General features: G+C 41.9%; 1 protein-coding gene across 1 annotated transcript; it reads left to right on the top strand.

The window, feature by feature from the left end:
- The first annotated feature begins 8,246 nt into the window (after window positions 1-8,246).
- LOC109150222 lies at window positions 8,247-8,949 on the top strand. Its single transcript, XM_019298138.1, has 3 exons — window positions 8,247-8,379; window positions 8,483-8,661; window positions 8,782-8,949. Exons 1-3 carry the CDS (start codon window positions 8,247-8,249, stop codon window positions 8,947-8,949), a joined length of 480 nt encoding a protein of 159 aa, XP_019153683.1.
- The last annotated feature ends 6,185 nt before the right edge of the window (window positions 8,950-15,134 follow it).

Consider the following 15,134-nt stretch of genomic DNA (forward strand, 5'->3'; position numbering starts at 1 on the left):
CCCTGCAATCATCAAACTCTCTAGAAATAATATTTTCTTATTTTTGGACTTCTCCTATTTATTCTATTGATGGTTACAAATATTATGTTATTTTTGTTGACCATTATACACGGTACATTTGGTTTTATCCACTTAAAAGAAAATCACATGTGCATGATGTCTTTGTGTTTCAAAGCACTAGTTGAAAATAGATTTAAACACAAAATTGTTACTTTATATTCTAATAATGGCGGTGAATACCATTCACTTGACAATTTTCTTTCAACAAATGGTATATCTCATCTTACCACGCCGCCTCACACACAAGAACACAATGGTTTCTCTGAATGGCGACACCGCCATATTGTTGAAACTGGTTCGTCCCTTCTCACCCATGCATCAATGTGTTTATCCTATTGGACTTATGCATTTGCTACAACAGTGTATCTCATTAACCGTATGCCTACACCCACATTACATCTTCCATCTCCATTTCAAAAAATCTGTCAATCAACACCCAATTACTCCAAACTTAGGGTGTTTGGATGTTTATGTTATCCATGCCTACGTCCTTACTCACAACACAAGCTCGACATGCGATCTATTCCATGTGTTTTTTTGGGATATAGTTTAACACAAAGTGCATATATTTGTTTTGATATGTCTACAACTAAAACATTTATTTCTCGTCATGTTAAGTTTGTGGAAATCATTTTTTCCTTTAAAAATCAACAAAGTCATCTTCATCAACCAAGCATAGAAGCCATCTCCAAATGGTTTCCTCCGTTCAACTGCTACCCATTTCAAATGGCTCACTCAATACGCCTCCTCAAAGGGTTCCCTCGTGTCAACATCCATCACCAATTGTTTGCACAATTCATCATATGGAAAATAACCTAACTACCTCACAAAATGACTCACCAAGTAATCCTTTCACATTACTTGAAAATCCGCCCACTTCATTAGATACATCGGCTACATCACCCGAATACTAACCTGTCTCACAAAATGACCTGACCACATCATCAAGCACCCAATCCGTATCACTTGGACAACAACCTGCCTCACAACAAGACTCTCCTACATCTTCGTCAAGCACTCACTCCTTGTTGAATGAGTGTTCTTCCGCTGAGTCACCCAGTCACAATCCTCCTCCTACATTACCTATAAAGAAAAAAAAATACCTAGAAAGAAACAAAACCCTCAAATATTCATTCCATGGTGACTAGATCCAAAAATAACATTCGCAAGCCCATTGCCAAAATGAACCTCACTGCTGTCCTATCGAAACCCCTTGATATTGAGCCCACTACGGTTTCTCAGGCATTGAAAGATCCTAAGTGGAGACAGGTTATGAATGATGAGTTTGAAGCTTTAATCATAAACGGAACATGGCAGCTTGTTCCATCTAACCCTTTGCAAAATATTGTGGGTTGCAAGTGGGGTATTCGCATTAAACGCCTCCTAGATGGCTCGATTGATAAATATAAAGCCAGGTTAGTTGCTAAAGGATTTCATCAACGACCTGGTGTGGATTATCATGATACCTCTAGTCCAGTTGTTAAGCCTACGACAATTAGACTTGTTTTAAGCCTAGCAGTTAGTAGAGGTTGGAAGTTACGGCAAGTGGATGTCAATAATGCCTTCCTTAAGGTCACCTCATGAAGATGTTTACATGGCCCAACCTAATGGATTCGTTGATTAAGATAATCCAACCTACGTTTGCAAACTCAAAAATGCTATATATGGGCTCAAGCAAGCTCCCCGAGCTTGGTATCTTGAACTTCGCACGTTTCTTGTTGAGTCAGGATTCATAAACTCACATGCCGACACTTATTTATTTACTTTCACTCGGGTGACCTTGTCATATATATCCTTGTTTATGTGGACGATATTATTATCACATGAAACAATTCCACGGTTGTTCAACGATTCATTGATATTTTGGCACAAAAATTTTCACTCAAAGATCTCGGTACTTTGTCTTACTTCCTTGGGGTTGAGGTTACCACTACACCATCTGGAATTTTTCTTGCTAAAAAACGCTATGTTTCTGAACTGCTTGCTCGTGCAAAAATGTCTACAACCAAGCCAATGTCCACACCAGTTAATACGAATGGTAACTTAACCCTTGCTTCAGGTACTGCTCTAACTAATGCCAGTACATACAGGACTATTATTGGTGGTCTCCAATATTTGTGTCTCACTCACCCAGATATTGCTTATGTTGTTAACAAGTTTTCGCAGTTTATGCATCGACCAACTACTGATCATTGGGATGCTGTAAAACGATTGCCTCGCTACCTATGTGGTACCTTAAACAATGGGATGTTTCTTCACAAGGACAATCCTGTTCCTTTACATACATACTCTGATGCAGATTGGGCTGGTAACAAAGATGACTACACCTCTACCGGTGCTTATATATTTTACCTTGGTCGTCATCCTGTCTCTTGGTCGTCCAAGAAACAACGAATAGTTGCTCGCTCATCTATTGAAGCAGAATATCGGTCAGTTGCTACTGCTACTTCAGAGGTTAATTGGGTTTGCTCCCTTCTTACAGAACTTGGTGTCTCTCTGCCTACTCCACCTGTAATCTATTGTGACAATGTTGGCGCTACATATCTTTGCTCTAATCTAGTCTTTCATTCTCGTATGAAACATGTGGCAATTGATTATCATTTTATTCAGGACCAAGTGCAATTTGGTGCTCTTCGTGTTACTCATGTTTCTTCTGCAGGTCAACTTGCGGATGCTCTAACCAAACCGCTGCCAGGCGGTCGTTTTTTGGACTTAAAGGTCAAGATTGGCGTCTCCTCCGGAACTTCATCTTGAGGGGACATATTAGAGAATACTATTATATTTATGAACTTAGTCTAATATTGTTTCCTAGTCTTGTATAGTGGTTCCTATAATTTCTCTTTGCCTAGCTATTTCCTACCTTTCTGGTGTAATTGTGTATATATATACTTGTTCCTTATTAATGAAATATATAAGCTATTTATATCTCATAACAAGAATTATTTCAAATTAAAGTACTAGATTATTATATATTTTGACACAATTTGCAGGGTTTGGTTTGGCTTTGTGCATACTTCTGAAGAATGGATTTAACAAAGATGAATCGCGGGGAACTTACTATGGTTGGAGATGGGATGTGTACATTGCTTACAATGCATTTGATAATACAAACTTTGACTCAACACCTCTTTTACTGGAAGAACCCAAAGGAACATAAAGCGATTATAGTAATTATACTTATTGCTCCAATTTATGATGTTGACTCGTTTATGGGGTTGTTGGATATTAGGGGAAGCAAAGAATTTTTCATGTTTCTTAACTCAATTAAAGAATGCTACAAGGCTCTGGTAAGTAGGTGCTCGGTCAGATGCACTAAACTCTTTTTTTTTTTATTATTATTATTTATTTTAATCTCGTATATAAAAAAATATAATAATTTAGTATTTCGAAATAATTCTTGAATTAATTTAGTTTTTTCGTTACGCAATATTTACTTTAACAATTGCATTCAATATAAAATGTATAAACTTAGTACGCTAAGTGGTTGATTTTTTTTTTTTTTTTGTTCGAATATGAGCCAAAGAGATTGTTAGAATGGAGAGAAAGTTGCAGACGCGAATGAAGAACGTACCAGAGAAGAAAATATAGGAGAGAGAAAATTAGGGATTTAAATTTTGACTTCAAATGGTCAAATGTTTACATGTAGTCCAAGTAGGATAATAAGAAAAAATATATAAATACGCACTGCATCCCAATCAGCATAAACTGTTGTTAACCTGCTAAAAATTCTAAATGCTCTTTTTCTCCAGGTTCATGGATGAATTTGGAGATTATTCAAGTTCGGTGGCTTAATTGATATCTCCCAATTAGTTCAATAGCATATTTGTACCTTTTCCAATATTAAATGACGTTAGAAATGTCAATGACAAAATATCAAACAACCATGATAATGTTAAAGTACAAAATACATTATAAATTACAATAGAATGTTTTTGATACATTACATGATACTTAGGGTCGAAGCAAAAAATATACCTGAGTGAGGTGAAATTGTGAAAATATTTATGACAAAATATGAAACATAATCAATTAGATAAAATAATTTGAATAACACTATATTCATAAATACATTTTAATTTTAATTTGTTTTAGTTAGATCGATTTTTCTAAATTAATTTGAATACAATGAAGTATAATATAAACTTGTATGCTACATTAAGTAAATGATTCATAAAAAGTAGACTAAAAGAGTATTTAATTTGTTAATTAAATGATTTATAAAAAGTAGACTAAAAATATTTAATTTGTATTGTGAAGAAATAAAAGAGATAAACTAAACGAGAGAAGATAAGAAAAAGTGTTGCTAATTTTTATTACAATAAGTTTCAAGTAAAAAATTATTTATTCACATCTTTTATTATAATAATTATAATTATAATTATTATTCTTCATAACTATTATAAATTTTAATTTATAAATTTATTTTAATAGAAATAATAATAATAATTAACATCATTAAAATAATTAATATTTTACAAGAAATAATATAGTAATATAGATTTATGTTCATGTTTTTAAGTATTCGTTGTGGTAAAAATTCTCTCTCTAGAATTCTAGGGTTTTCTTTCATCTACTAGGTTTCTCCTAGGGTTTTCATCGACTTTCTTGTGATCTCTACATCAATCTTGTCCGGTCTTACTATTGCGATTACGTGCTGTTGTGCCGGAGGAAGCGGTAGCGTCTGGCCGCGAAGTGTTGATGGCGTCGTCGTCGAGTCAAGCGATGGTGGAGGCAGTAATGAAAAGCTGGGTCGATATGGTATTGGAGGAGGAGGAAGCAGGGTTCTCGCCGGTGTTGGATGAGGAGGAGACCGCGACGGTGGCCGGAAAGCCGGTCTGGTCCTTGGTAGGCCGCTTCTTGACGCGAAAACTTATCAAGGTGGAATTCATGCGTGAGGTCCTGGCATCCGTATGGCAACCTATACAGGGTGTTCAGGTAATGGAAATTCAACCACGTTTGTTCCTATTCATCTTTTTTCATAAAATAGACATGGAGCGTGTACTGGATGATGGCCCTTAGGCCTATGATAATGCAACCCTAGTCTGTCGCCAAGTTGTGGATGGTGTCCTCCTGGAGGATGTGGTTTTGGATACGGTGGATATGTGGGTGCAGGTGCATGGATTACCAATGGGGCATACATCAGATAAATTTCTTGAGCAGGTTGGTAATTACCTTGGTACTTTTGTTAAAGGGGATGACCGTTTTGTGAATGATCCGTGGCGAGAATTCTATCGTATTCGTGTGGCTATTCCTATTGAAAAATTGATTAAAAGGCATATGAAGTTTGTTAAGAGAGATAAGTCAACATGCTGGGTATCGTTTAAATATGAGCGTCTCCATAATTTCTGCTTTTATTGTTGACTGCTCGGGCATCTCTACAAGTTCTGTATACATGCCAAGAATGCAACTATCCCGGTTGAGGAATATCCTTTCTCGGCGGAGATAAGGGCGGGTTCACGCCGTGGTCCGAGGGCGGTGGGGGAGGGCTGGCTCGTGCCGGTAGAGGGAGGTGTGGTGGAGACCGGTGTTGGACCGAGTGGTACTAGTTGTCTGCCGCATGTGGTGCGGGGTGCGCGGGAGGAACACCGTGAGGCCGGGACAGTGGTGGAGGCGGTCGCTAAACGGCGCCATGAGGAAACGAATGATGATGTTACTCTGGTTGATTTGTCAAAAAACTTGTTTATGGCGGGTACTGGTTCCCAGGCCCGCCCATCATCATGAGTACCCTAAGCTGGAACTGTCGTGGCTTGGGTAATCCATGAACAGTACGAGAAGTTGTGGACATGGTGTCCCGTAAGAAACCCGATTTTGTATTTTTAGTGGAAACCAAGGTTGGTCGGGATCACGCAGAACGGCTCTGGATCAAACTTGGTTTTGATGGTCTTTTTTACGTTGACAGTACTGGACTAGGTGGCGGATTAGCGTTATTATGGAAAACAAATAATATGGCTCGGTTGTTGAGTTACTCAAACAATCATGTAGATGTGGAGGTAAGTATTCCTGGTTTTGATAAGTGGAGAATGACAGGATATTATGGTTTTCCTCAGCGGACAAGACGGAATGACTCGTGGGATCTCATCAAATCCTTATCTCACAAGCCTGACCTTCCCTGGGTTCTCATAGGTGATTTTAATGATCTTATTTTTCAGCATGAGAAACGGGGAGGGAACCCACACCCATATGCACTGGTGCGTGGTTTTGGGGAAACGATTGATGATTGTGGATTATTTCAATTGCCAATGATGGGTTATCCGTATACATGGGAAAGAGGACCGGGAACGGCAAACTGGATTGAAGAGAGGTTGGATAAGGTGTTAGTTACTCAGAGGTGGCATGATATGGTAAGAGAAGCAAGTGTTTTGAACATTTTAACCCGAAAGTCTGATCACTCTGCTCTTTTCCTTGGGATTCTGAATCCTCGGGGAAGGAGGGGTGGACGGAAAAGAGGGTTTTGCTTTGAGATGGCTTGGCTTCATAATGAGGGATGCATGGGCGTGGTGGAAAAAACATGGGACTAGGAGAGGCATAGGGGGTTGAAGGAATGTATTGATTTATGTGGAAGTAACTTAAAATGATGAGGAGGCGACCGTTTCCATAAGTTTGGTGAGCAAGCTATGAATCTCCAGAAGGAACAATTACGATTGCGAGGATGCATAGATCAGGCATCTTTAGTTGAGTACCAGCGATTGGAAGAGTGCCTAACTCGTATTGAGGCCCAAGAGGATACATACTGGAGATAGAGAGCCAAGCAACATTGGCTCAAGGACGCAGATGCAAACACCAAATTCTTTCACAGGTATGCTTCTCATCGTAAAAAGAAGAATACTATTTCTAAAATTATGAATAATGAAGGGGATTGGGTGGAAGGGGAGGCTATGAGAACTGTTATTCTGGATTATTATCGTAATATTTTTAGCTCTAGCTAGTCTGGGAATGATGGGGATTTTTTTGGGAATGTTTTGCCCCGAGTGACACAGACGCAGAATGATGAGTTGCTGTGCCCGTTTGAGGTTGCAGAGGTGAAAATGGCGTTATCTGGCATGTTCCCGGATAAAGCACCAGGACCGGATGGAATGAATCCGGGCTTTTATCAGTTTTTTTGGGATGTGGTGGGAGGAGATGTGTCGAATTTTATTGTGAATTGCCTTAATACTCGTTCTTTCCCGGCTAAATTGAATGATACAGATATTGTTTTAATCCCCAAGAAAAAGACCCCTGAGATGGTCACTAATCTTAGGCCTATAGCATTGAGTAATGTGATTTATAGGATAATGGCCAAAATGATTACAGCCAGGATGAAGCCTTTGATGGAAAATATTATATCTGATACGCAGAGCGTTTTTATATCTGACAGATTGATAACTGATAATATTTTGATAGCTGTGGAAGTTGGTCATTTTTGAATAGAAAGCAGTGTGGTATAGTTGGGTGGGGAGCTTTAAAATTAGATATGGCAAAGGCTTATGACCGGATGGAGTGGTCTTTTTCTACATAATATGTTGTTATCTCTGGGGTTTGATTATAGATGGGTGAATCTCATTATGTTATGTGTTACTACTGTATCATATAATATTTTGTTGGATGGTTCTCGCAGTTTACCTATTACCCCGACACGCGGTTTAAGGCAAGGAGATCCTCTCTCCCCGTATCTCTTTATTATTTGTGCTGAAGGACTTTCTCTATTACTACAACAAGAACAGGCTCGTAGACAATACATGGTTGTAGGGTAGCAAGGGGGGCGCCACCTATTTCTCATCTGTTTTTTTGCTGATGACAGTTTATTATTTTTTAAAGCAAATACTCAGGAGGCGGGAGTAATTAAGCAATGCTTGACACGGTATGAGAAGTTGTCTGGACAAGTGGTGAATTTCCATAAGTCTAGTATATTTTACAGTAAGAATACACGAGGAGAGGACATGGATGATGTGGCACAGATTTTGGGAGTGGTCCAGGCTCCTAATTTTGGTAAATACTTGGGCCTACCATCTTTTATAGGAAGAAATAGAAAAGCATCCTTTTCATATATTGAGGATAAGATCAATCAAAGAATTGGTTCATGGAATAAAAAACTATTATCACAGGCTGGTAAGGAAGTTTTATTGAAAAGTGTGGCTCAGGCTATGCCTACTTTTTCAATGAGTGTATTTTTATTGCATGTGGGAACTTGCACGGCTATTGAACGAGCCATGAATCGGTACTGGTGGGGATCTGGGAATGATAGTGGCATTCACTTGAGAGCCTGGGATAAATTGTGTGTGCCAAAGAAGCATGAGGGCTTAGGGTTTAAGGAGCTACGCGCTTTTAACCTAGCAACGTTAGGCAAGCAAGCATGACGTTTCCTTACTAAGCCTAATTCCTTGGTCTCAAGAGTGTATAAGGCCAGGTATTATCCTAGGGAAACTTTTTTTTGATGCAAATCTAGGAAATAACCTCAGTTTCTGTTGGCGTAGTATTATGGTAGCTCAGGACATGGTGTGTAGTGGTGTTAGGCGCAGAATCGGGAATGGAGAAACAACCCTCATTTGGGAGCACCCGTGGCTCTTAGATGAACATGACCCAATGATACAGACAGAAAGAGTACCCCATTTGGCTAAGGCGCCGGTAAGGGGTTTGATTGATCAGGAAAATGGATCTTGGGATCAAAATATTTTAACATATATTTTTAGCCCCACAGATGTGACTAGAATTTTAAAAATACCTGTATAACATCTGGCTATGAAGATACGTGGTATTGGTATGGAGATCAGAGGGGTAGCTACACTGTCAAACACGGCTATAGACGAGTATTTGGAAACTATAATGATACACTGGGCAATTTTGATAAATGGCTTGACCTATGGAAGCTTAAGATCCCACCCAAATGGAAAACTTTTCTGTGGAAAGCCCTGAACAATATTCTCCCCACCACAAGAAATTTGATTATAAACAGAGTAGAAGTTAGTCCCACTTGTGCTGTAACACCCCGAAATTTTGAAACTTTTAAAACTTATATAATAAAGGTAAATTCTCATTAAATCCCAAAACAAAGTATTTACTAAACATAAGGGTGTGGGGTGCTATGCCACATCTGAGCTGGAGACTCAGATGCACAGGCTAAACTAACTAATTATTCTCAATACATCATCGTGGCACGCAAGCCAAAAGGAAAACTATCTATCTACTCCAAGCTCTTCTAGCGCGCTCTGGGAGCTAATCATCTGTGCCTGAAAGCCAAATATATCTGTTCAGCGAATGATGTCGGTAACCCACTCCAACGCGTTGAAATACATTATAGATAGATATAGATAGATATATATAGATATACAAAAATCATTTTGAAGCAGGAAGATATATACTTAAGAGACTCTAGCTTTAAAACCAGGAATAGACTCAGCAAATAGGGACAAGCACATTAATCAATGATAAACAGTTAAGTACAGTAAACATCATAAGGAATACGTATCTAAGGTCACAGATCACTTTTCAATTCAAACACATCACTATCCAAACATCATTCATATCACATAATTATTGATGGCGCCACAGGTCCAATCGCATGCCCCGAACATGAGGGTTAATGCGTATAGCATTAACATGGCCCCACAGCACCCTACCTCATACCGCAGCATGAAGGGAGTTGATCGCAACCAACCCATAGAGGACCGCTAATGAACTCAACGTCGGACCACAATCCTACACACTGCTGACGCGCACAGTCGGTGGACCGTGATCCCCTTTACAAGGGGGGGACATACGACCCTACACACCGTTGATGCGTACAGTCGGTGGATCGTAGCAGATCAAGCCCTACACACCGCTGAGGGACTCAGTCGGTGGGCGAAGATCCTCGGAGACTACGACCCTACACACCGTTGTCCCATCACTCGGTGGATCGCAGCCAGCCGTAGCCCTACACACCGCCTGATTACTCAGGTCGGTGGACTACAGCCTTCCTCGGCTTATTGGCCCTACACACCGCCTGGGCGTCCAGGTCGGTGGGTCATAGCACCGAGGCCCATGTGGACCGCAGCCTAAGAAGTGAATCAATTCGGCCTTTAGCCAACTTCTAAACCTCAACTCAGGAACAATCCATTCGGCCTTCAGCCAACTTCCGAACCGCAGCTCGGGAACACCCAATTTGATCTTAATCAAAGTGGGGGATCATGCATCACATAACACATAGTAGCACGTAGTAGCACATTGGGAGGGGAAGACATATAAATAAACTTACGTGTGATCATTCAGATACTAAGAATAGTCCTAAGGGGTTCATACAACTTCCACCTAGGTCAACGGGATTACCGATTCAATTAGCATGCAATTCCTAAGACTCTTTTATCCTACGAATGGTACCCGAAACACCAAACTAGACTCGAGCACGACAAACGGGGTTCGTTGGGACACCACGGGGAATGGGGAACATCAAACGGGGAAGCCAAGGACCCGGGGTGGGTACGGACTAGCGGGTAGCCGGTGGGTGGGGATCACCTGCCGGCTGCCCGCTGGAGATCATCGCCCGGGCAGCGGGTTGCCGGCGGGCAGGTGGCTGCCCGGTGGCTGGCGGTGGTCTTCGGGCAGCGGGTAGGTGGCGGGTTCCCCTACCCCCACTGACTCTTTTATCATAATTTCGTCCCGGGATCCCTTGTGGAACCCGAAAGCATGCTTAGACACTTTTAAACGCAATTAACGACACCACGCAGGCAATCGATGGATCAAAAGTAAGAATCACGTAGAACTCATCCTATTATGATCCCTAAACATAAACAACACCCGAACATGCGAATTCCCACCCAAATATATATCAAGTATATTACAACACAAATTCCCAATCCAACCTAGGGCTCTAATCCCACCCAAATTATCAAAATCATATTTTATCTCTAACATTAAGAAATATCAAGAATGTCAAGAATCATCACATCAATATCAAGAACCTCTTTTCAACATCAAGATCATCAAGATTATCAAGAATACACATAAATCATCTTATCAATCATCAAGAATATATCACAAATAACATAGAGGAATTAATCAAGACACAAGCATATAGAAGGAGGCTAAGGAAGGAGATTATAGCGAAGAAAATAGGTTTTGTTGAGACATGGGTTACCTCTTAGCCTTAATTAATTTCCTTGGCTATGAAGGGTCTTTCTTTAAGATTTCTTCTTTCTTGATTTCTCCTAAGGGAATTCTTGGAACTTCTTGTGTGGTGAGAGATTATTGTGGTGTGAGTTCTAGGTGTCCCCTATGACCCTATATATATATCTAAGAGTCCTAATTAGGGTCTAAGTAGCATGGGTTTGCTAATTCTATTTCTTATAGGACTAAGGGATTGGCTTTAGGGATAAAGGCCCATGGACTATGGTGGACCTTTCTTAATTAATTAATGAGATTTGATCCTTCTTTCCGGGTAAATGCTTAAATAATTAATTGGTTTAGGGGCCGTAACACGGGGTTTTTTACTCTCCCCCCTTAACGGGAAGCTTCGTCCCCGAAGCTTTGGTTCTTGCTGAGTGACTTCTTCCCTTATCCTATGCTTTCGCCTTGGTTACCTTGTGTGAAGAGTTCGGGGTAGCGTTCCTTCATTGTGTCCTTGAGTTCCCATGTTGCCTCTTCGGTCCCATGGTTGGTCTAGAGGATTTTTACCATTTCTATGGCTCGCTGGCGGGTGGTTCTTGTCTTGGTGTCTAGGATCCTTACGGGTTTCTCTTCGTAAGTTAGTGCGTCGTCAAGGTCCACGGCCTTGGGTTGTAGCACATGGCTCGGATCGTGTATATATTTCTTTAGTTGGGATATGTGGAATACGTTGTGTACCCGTTCCAGTTTGATGGGTAGGGCGAGGCGGTAGGCCAGGTTCCCGACTCTTTCTATGATTTCATAGGGGCCGATAAACCGGGGACTGAGTTTCCCCTTTCTTCCAAACCTCATTACCCCTCGTGTGGGTGAGATTCTTAACCAGACTTTGTCTTCAGAGACGAACTCGGTTTGTTTTCTTCCCAGGTCGGCGTAGGATTTTTGGCGGTCTTGGGCAGCCTTCATTCTTTCTTGTATGTGCTTGACTTTAGTTATGGTGTCTTGTAAGTATTGGGGTCCTAGTGCTACTGGGCCGACCATGTCTTCCCAACATAAGGGGGTTCTACATTTTTGACCGTACAGTGCTTCGTAGGGAGCTATGCGGATACTTGCGTGATAGCTGTTGTTGTAAGAGAATTCGATGAGGTCGTGATAGCTCTTGGAAGTCTAACATGTAGGCTCATAGCATGTCTTCGAGAGTCTGAATGGTTCTCTCGGTTTGGCCGTCAGTAGTGGGGTGGAAGGCAGTGCTCAGGTTTAGCTGTGTCCCTAAGGCTGTTTGTAGAGACTTCCAAAACTGTGAGAGGAACCTGGGATACCTATCAGACACAATGTTTCGGGGGATTCCGTGGTACTTTACTACTCGGTTCAGGTAGGCCCGGGCTAGTTGAGTCATTGTCCATGTTTCTTTCATAGCGATGAACCGTGCTGTCTTGGTTAGCCGGTCCGCTATTACCCAGATTTTATCCTTGCCTGTTGGTGTTGTGGGTAATCCTCCGACGAAATCCATGGATATGGAGTCCCACTTCCCCTGTGGTATCTCAAGGGGTTGTACATGGTGTCTCCAAATTTTCAGGGCGAACACGATGGCAGCTAGCTCGAGGTCGTGTGTGGGGTAATTTTCTTCGTGGGTTTTGAGTTGTCTGGATGCGTATGCTATTAATTTGCCTTTTTGCATTAGTACGCATCCCAGTCCCTTTTTGGAGGCGTCGCTGAAAACTTCGAATCCTTCCATCCCGGAGGGAAGGGCTAGGACGGGTGCTATGGTCAGCTTTCCTTTCAATTCTTGAAAGGCTGCGGTGCAGTTGTCATCCCATCGAAAGGGGGTTTCCTTTTTCATGAGTTTGGTGAGGGGTTGAGCTATCTTGGTAAAATCGGGTACGAACCTCCTGTAATAGCCTGTTAATCCTAGGAAGCTTCTGACCTCCGAAAGTGATTTTGGTGTGGGCCATTCTTTGACAGAGTGGATTTTGGTTGGGTTCACCTTGATTCCTTCTTTGGTTATCACGTGACCCAGGAAGGCGACGTTGTCCTTCCAGAATTCACATTTGGAGAATTTGGCGTGTAGCTGGTGTTCTCTCAGGGTTTGCAAGGTTGTGCGGAGGTGCTTTTCATGTTCCTCCTTGTTTCGGGAGTAGGCCAGGATGTCGTCGATGAACACGATGACGAAGTCATCTAGGTGGGGCCGGAATACTCGGTTCATGAGGTCCATGAATATGACGGGTGCATTGGTGAGTCCGAAGGGCATTACTGTGAATTCATAGTGGCCGTAGCGTGTTCGAAAGACTGTTTTCTGAATATCGGGGTTGGCTACTCTTATCTTATGGTATCCGGATCTTAAATCAATTTTCGAGAACACCCCTGCTCCTTTAAGTTGGTTGAACAAGTCGTCGATTCGGGGAAGAGGATATTTATTTTATATTGTAACTTGATTTAGTTCCCTGTAGTCGATGCATAGACGCATGCTCCCATCTTTCATTTTAACGAATAGTACTGGTGCTCCCCATGGTGAGGTGCTGGGACGGATGTATCCTTTATCTAGTAGCTCTTGAAGTTGTGTTTTCAGTTTCTTCATTTCTTTTGGCGCCAGCCTGTATGGTGGTTTCGAGATCGGGGCAGCGCCTGGTATCAAGTCTATGGTGAACTCGACTTCTCTGGTTGGGGGTGCTACGAGGATTTCGCCTGGGAAGACATCGGTGTATTCGTTTACCACTGGAATGGTTTGGGGTTCGGTTATTTCGGTGTTGAGATCCTTGACTGAGCATAGGAAGGCTTCGTGCCCTTGGGTTAGATATTTCTTCATTTTTATCATGTTTACTAATTTGATTTCCGGGTCCTTGTGGGTCCCGTGGTAGGATACCCGTTTGCCGTTTGGTCCTCGCAAGACCACTTTTTGTTCACCGCATAGGATTTGTGCTTGGAATTTTCCTAGCCAGTCCATGCCCAAGATCACTTGCACCCCATCCAGTCTGAATTGTATTAGGTTGCTAGGGAAGTCCACTCCTTCGATGGTGATTATTATGTCTTTGTACATGCGGTCACATTTTATGATTTCACCGGATGCCACCTTGACATGGAGTTGCACTCTTGTGTTGGTGTTAAGACCGAGTTGAGTGGCGAACTCGGTTGCTATAAATGAGTTGGTAGCCCCTGAGTCAAATAGTACGGTGGCGGGGGTGGCGTGTACAAGGAAGGTTCCGGAGACTATGTTGTTATCTCCGATTTTGGCTTTGCTTATGGTAAGGATCCTTCCTTGAGTGGCCGGTGTTACGGCCTTGTGGGGCGAGGTGGCCCTGGCGGTTTTTGGCTCCCGGAGGGGGTTTGCGTGGTTTCCTGTTGTGTCCCAGGCGTGTTTCCTATGGTTTGCCTGGTATTTGTTGTAGTTGGAACGACTTGGCATAGGCTTCTTCGAGGGTTCTTGGTTCTCGTATGGTTAGGGCCTTCTGGTTTTCGAGGTCGAGGCCCATTATGAATTTCTTGATTTTGATTGTCTCTGTAGGTACTAGTTCGGGGGTGAGGTGAGCTAGCTTGAGGAACTGCCGGTAGTATTCTGTGATTGGGGTCGCTCCTTGGTTTAGATGGAGGAATTCTTCGTATATGGTCGCTTTCATGTGACTAGGGTAGAATTGTTCCCGTAGTCGTGTTTTTAGGGTTTCCCAGTTGAATCCGGGGCTTTGTTCGCAGCTAGGTTTCTCGTGGACCTACTGTAACACCCCCCAAAACATACTAAATAAAAAGTCTTAACACATGCAGATATCACAACAAAACACTAGCACAACGGAAGATAAAAGGTAACTGGATAAATGAAAATCCAAAACATGGGGTGTCACGCCACGTTTACCAATAACGATAAACGCTACGGCAAAGTCTGCATGATATACAACTATCCCAAAACTCACAAGTCTATCACTACATCGGCTCACAGGCCGTAAAGCAAGGGAAATGTACTATACTATCGGGCACTAGACTCCGCTCTCGTCTAGACATCACCTGAAAGAACACAAATAAACATGGGACGACGC

This window comes from Ipomoea nil, unplaced genomic scaffold (genome assembly GCF_001879475.1).
Source record: "Ipomoea nil cultivar Tokyo-kokei standard unplaced genomic scaffold, Asagao_1.1 scaffold2219, whole genome shotgun sequence".
In the NCBI taxonomy this organism is placed as follows: Eukaryota; Viridiplantae; Streptophyta; class Magnoliopsida; order Solanales; family Convolvulaceae; genus Ipomoea; species Ipomoea nil.

Bases quoted from the DNA above. Each gene is read 5' to 3' on its own strand.
- LOC109150222 (XM_019298138.1), top strand. From the start codon at position 8,247: ATGAATCGGTACTGGTGGGGATCTGGGAATGATAGTGGCATTCACTTG. The intron at 8,380-8,482 runs GCAAGCAAGCAT...ATGCAAATCTAG, and splicing joins TTTTAACCTAGCAACGTTAG to GAAATAACCTCAGTTTCTGT. The intron at 8,662-8,781 runs GTAAGGGGTTTG...CTGGCTATGAAG, and splicing joins CCCATTTGGCTAAGGCGCCG to ATACGTGGTATTGGTATGGA.